The following is a 5,103-nucleotide window of genomic DNA, read 5'->3' on the forward strand; positions in this document are numbered from 1 at the left end:
CCCATATAGTGATAACCTAATCTCGGGCTCAACATTTAGAATTAACAATTTATTATAGTAACTAACAAGCTTCATCTAGTTAGCCATTTTCTTCCAAATAAAAATACTGATAAAATGTGTAATTAATTACTTGTAAAAGTCTTGAACTCTCTGGATTATATATTTAGTGGCTTAGAAAGAAAGGACATTGGATAATTGAGTGGCTCTACTTGGCTCTTGTATAAAATCTCAATTAGATTTACAGTTCATTAAGGGGAAAACGATTTGTTTTATTTGATTTGATTTGATTTTTTTTTTGTATTTATGATAGGATAGTGAAAATGAATATTATTCCGGGAAGAGAGTGGATGTATAAGAGAAAATTTCCCACTGGAGAATTCAATCAGGATTTTATTGATAGAATAGATGAGTTTATAAATTTTGCTATTCAACACCCTTCTAAAATGGATGGCTCGAAAATTAGATGTCCATGTAAACGCTGTGATAATAACAAATATTTTCATACGGACACGGTGAAGGAGCATCTTGTGAAGAAGGGGTTTACTCGGAATTATTATGATTGGAGATATCATTACGATGTCGGAGCATCTTCTGATGTCGCAGCATCGTCACAGGCAAAATCGATGGATTTTGATACAACATCAAATCCATACCAGCATATGGTGCACAATGCGTGGGGACAATCAAGTGCTCACGAGCCTTGGCAATATGTTCCGCCTACGTACATGCCAGAGCCCCCCATTAATGAGTCGCAACAGTTCTATAATATGTTAGAAGCGTCTAAGTCTGATTTGTGGGCGGGGTGTGATTATTCTGAGTTGTCAACAAATGCTCGACTAATGACTATGAAGTCTGAACATCGATTATCTCAGCGAGCTGTTGACGAGTTGTGTCAGTTTATGGAAGAGCGTTTGCCGAAACCGAATCGTATGCCTAACGGTTTTTATCAGTGCAAGAAACAGATGCAAGCTTTAGATATGCCCGTTCTCAAGATACATTGTTGCATGAAAGGGTGCATGATCTATTGGAAAGAAGACGAAGATAGGACAGAATGCAAAGTTTGCGGTCATGCTAGATTTAAGGGTAATGGCTGTCGTCCATTCAAGAAGATGTACTATTTTCCTTTGGGCCCAAGATTAAGACGTTTGTATGCATCTGAAGTTACAGCTCAATCAATGCGATGGCACGCAGAGCACGCCCAGACTTCAGGGGAGATGCGTCATCCAGCGGATTCTGCAGCATGGAAAACATTTGACAAGACGCATCCCCTATTTGCTTCTGAATCAAGAAATGTCAGGTTAGCACTTAGCACAGATGGATTTCAGCCATTTGGTCAATCTGGTTCACAATACTCAGTATGGCCGGTGATTTTAACTCCATACAATTTGCCTCCGTGGATGTGCATGAAAAATCCATACATGTTTCTCACTGTGATTGTGCCCGGTCCGAAGAATCCCAAGCAGAATATTGATGTGTTTCTACAACCCCTGATCGCAGAGCTTAACGATTTATGGACCGAAGGAATCCCTGCATATGATATATCAAGAAAACAGAACTTTCAGCTACGCGCAGCGTTGATGTGGACTATCAGTGACTTCCCTGCGTATTCAATGTTGTCAGGGTGGAGCACATCTGGACACCGTGCGTGTCCATATTGTATGGAGGACTCACAAGCTTTCTCCTTGAATCATGGACGGAAAACCACTTGGTTTGATTGCCACAGGAGGTTTCTCAACAGAAATCATCGATTCCGCAGAGACAAAAAGAACTTTAGAAAGAACATAACTGAGCATTCTGGTCCTCCTCCATTCTTAAATGGAGAACAAATACTTGATCATCTGGAACAATTTGAATTCAAGAGAGTATTTGATGAAGGTGCGGAAATAAACTCTAAGTTGAGCAAGATTTTTGGATGGAATAAACGAAGCATATTTTGGGATCTTCCGTATTGGAAGACAAATGTGATTCGTCACAACCTGGATGTCATGCACATAGAGAAGAATGTTTTCGACAATATCTTCAATACCATCATGAATGTAGAAGGCAAGACGAAGGACAATGCCAATGCAAGAAGAGATTTGGAAGAGCTTGGCATACGACCTGAACTTTGGCCATATGACGGGAAATATCATAAGGCTAATTTCACGCTTGACAAAGAAAATATGAATTTATTGCTCAAGTGGCTCAACATTTTGAGATTCCCAAATGGTTATGTTTCTAACTTATCAAGATGCATTGATAAGAAGAAACATAATTTGTACGGTATGAAAAGTCACGACTGTCACGTGTTTATGCAACGATTGCTACCGATTGGACTTCGTGAGTTACTCCCACACACTGTATGGGAACCTTTGACAGAGTTGAGCAATTTTTTTAGAGATCTTACTGCCACAGTGATACGGGAGGTTGATATGAAAAAATACAGTGAGTCGATTGTAGTTACCTTGTGCAAGCTTGAGATGATATTTCCCCCGTCTTTCTTTGACTCAATGGAGCATCTTCCAGTCCACTTAGCATATGAGGCATTGATCGCTGGACCAGTGCATTTTGGATGGATATATCCATTTGAACGGTACATGCGCAAACTGAAGTTAAATGTTAAGAAAAAGGCTGCTGTAAAAGCATCAATATGTAATGCGTATTTGACCGAGGAAGCATCTCATTTTTGCACACATTACTTCGAGTCACATGTTCGTTGCCGAGGTAGAGATGTCCCTCGTAATGACGACGGGGGAGGATCTACTCACCCCGAAGATATGCTTCAGATTTTCACATATGATACCAGATGTGTTGGGAAGGGACGAACACGATTCTTGTTAGAAGCCGAGTACAAAGCGGCGCATACTTACATATTGCTTAATACTCAAGAAGCGAAGGAATTTGAGTAGTAAGTTTGATTTCATCAATAATCGATTATTGAATTAAATATTTGTTACTTAGTTATTGATTTCTTTTAATAATGGAGTATGTTCATCGAGCAATTGCGCGAGTCGTATCCAGGAATAACTTTGCCGCAGATAGAGTAACAATTAGAAGATCACTATGCATTATGGTTCAATGAATATGTAAGTTTTCTATAATATTTAGTTTTATATGTTTTTAATTGTCAAAAAATTATAATTTATTCACCAAGTTTTTGGTATACAGGTCCAAAACAACTTGCCTCATGATAGTCATTTGTACTATCTGTCACAAGGACCGTTGACCGAGGTCACAAGCTATAATGTTTGTATAGTCAATGGATATAAATTCCACACATACTCTTATGGGAAGAGTAAATCCACCGTCAATAGTGGGGTATGTATCAGAGGATCGAATTACAATTATGAGGAGGATGACTTCTATGGAATTTTGAAAGAAGTTGTGGAGGTGGAATATCGTGCAAGACCGATTAAGAAAGTTGTTTTGTTCAATTTTGGATGGTTTGATCCGACTCCACATCCACATGGTGGTACAATTGTTCATCCGAAGTACAAAATTGTAGAAGTGAATACACTGAAGGAGTACTCGAAATATGATCCCTTCGTCTTAGCTAAACAAGCATCTCAAGTTTACTTTGTACCTTTTCCGAGCAAGAAAAAAGATAAGGTAAATTGGCGAGCAGTGCTCAAAGTTCGAGCAAAGAAATTCGATCCTAGTTACACCACTATGAAAGAAGCAGAAGAAGATGCAGCTTTTCAAGAAGATGAAGTGGAAGTTCATGAAATTTCTGATAATGAGCGATTCATAGACCCTGCACGTTGTGATTCTAGTGGCACAATGAAACAAGAGAGAAACAATGAGCTAAATTGTACCAATATAGAGCTGTATTAAAAGAGATTAAAATGGGCTGAAATCATGGTAGCTATTACCTTATCAGCAAATTTGACTCTTGTAACCTAGAGAAGAACCAAAGAATGTTTTTATCCATCTTTATGAAAGAGTCCAAACAAGACAATGTTCAGTGCCAACCTTCTTTGAGTGGCCAGTGAGAGTAGATACTACTTGGCCTGATGATCTATCAAAAACTACAACATTCGAGTCTGCCCCAGCAGTGGCAATGAGATCCTAAGAGAAACATCCAGAAGAAGTTGCAAAATAAGAAAACATTTAATGAAAAATATATACAGTACCTACTAATATCAGAAGGGAAAATTGCAGAGTAATAATCAACAACATATGCTATAGATATTCACGACGATCGATAAATATTTGAACCAGATGCGTGAGACTAGAGCATCAAGCTTGAATACATGTGTGTGGAAGCAATTTTGGCAAACAACAATCATACATCACAATACTAAAATGAAAGCGATCAACAATGATGAGGAGGAGAAGGTTGCCAAAACGCGTCAGCCGCCAACCCTTATAATAACTGTAACTCACATCAACCCACACATCATTGATATCTTATTCCTGAAAAATATTAGTGGTTTATATGAGCCACAACTCAGTGTATTTAACCCTACCTTTAATTCCAAATCCCAGATATCAAATACATTCATTCACCAACATATATCACCGGAAGTAATAAATATCATAAACAATTTAATATTCATATGCATATGTCTCTCCGTCCTTCTCATTATTCTGTGACAAATCAAGTCTGGTATCTGCCTGGGATTTTCATTGTATACGACCCGAAGGTCCCTTTTAAATATTTGACCTTTCCACGAAGGCCCCTCTTTGATTATTTTCTTTGACCCGTAGAACCCAGGGCAAGACTGTCACATATCCTCTTTAGTTCAACGATTGAAGATATTCTAATGCCATATAAAAACATATTAATTGCACCACTCACATATTCATTGCACCAATCACATATCCATATCACATTTCACAAAATAATTCCAAATAACACTACTATATCAAATTCATATCATATAATCTAAATATTTACTCCACTCTAACACATAGCGATCAATCACATAAAATATGTAAAATTAAAAGTGTGATTAATACACACCTGAATACGATAGGTTAACTGATTAAGCTCCTAATTCCATCTACTAATTTACCCCTTATCATCAATCTATTTCTGTTTCTATTTCCATTTCCACTTCTTATAACTTTTGTTCGCCTCCTTTTTTTTTTTCTTCTAAGAACTTTTGTTTCTGTCTTTCC

At 37.7% G+C, this 5,103-nt stretch overlaps 1 protein-coding gene across 1 annotated transcript; it reads left to right on the forward strand.

The window, feature by feature from the left end:
• Positions 1–443: 443 nt before the first annotated feature.
• On the forward strand, positions 444–2,888 carry LOC125221053. The gene has a single exon (XM_048123182.1). The coding sequence runs from the start codon at positions 444–446 to the stop codon at positions 2,886–2,888; it is 2,445 nt and encodes an 814-aa protein (XP_047979139.1).
• The last annotated feature ends 2,215 nt before the right edge of the window (positions 2,889–5,103 follow it).

This window comes from Salvia hispanica, chromosome 4 (genome assembly GCF_023119035.1).
Source record: "Salvia hispanica cultivar TCC Black 2014 chromosome 4, UniMelb_Shisp_WGS_1.0, whole genome shotgun sequence".
Taxonomy (NCBI): domain Eukaryota; kingdom Viridiplantae; phylum Streptophyta; class Magnoliopsida; order Lamiales; family Lamiaceae; genus Salvia; species Salvia hispanica.

Excerpts from the sequence above, each read along its gene's own strand:
- LOC125221053 (XM_048123182.1), top strand. The coding sequence starts at position 444 with ATGGATGGCTCGAAAATTAGATGTCCATGTAAACGCTGTGATAATAAC.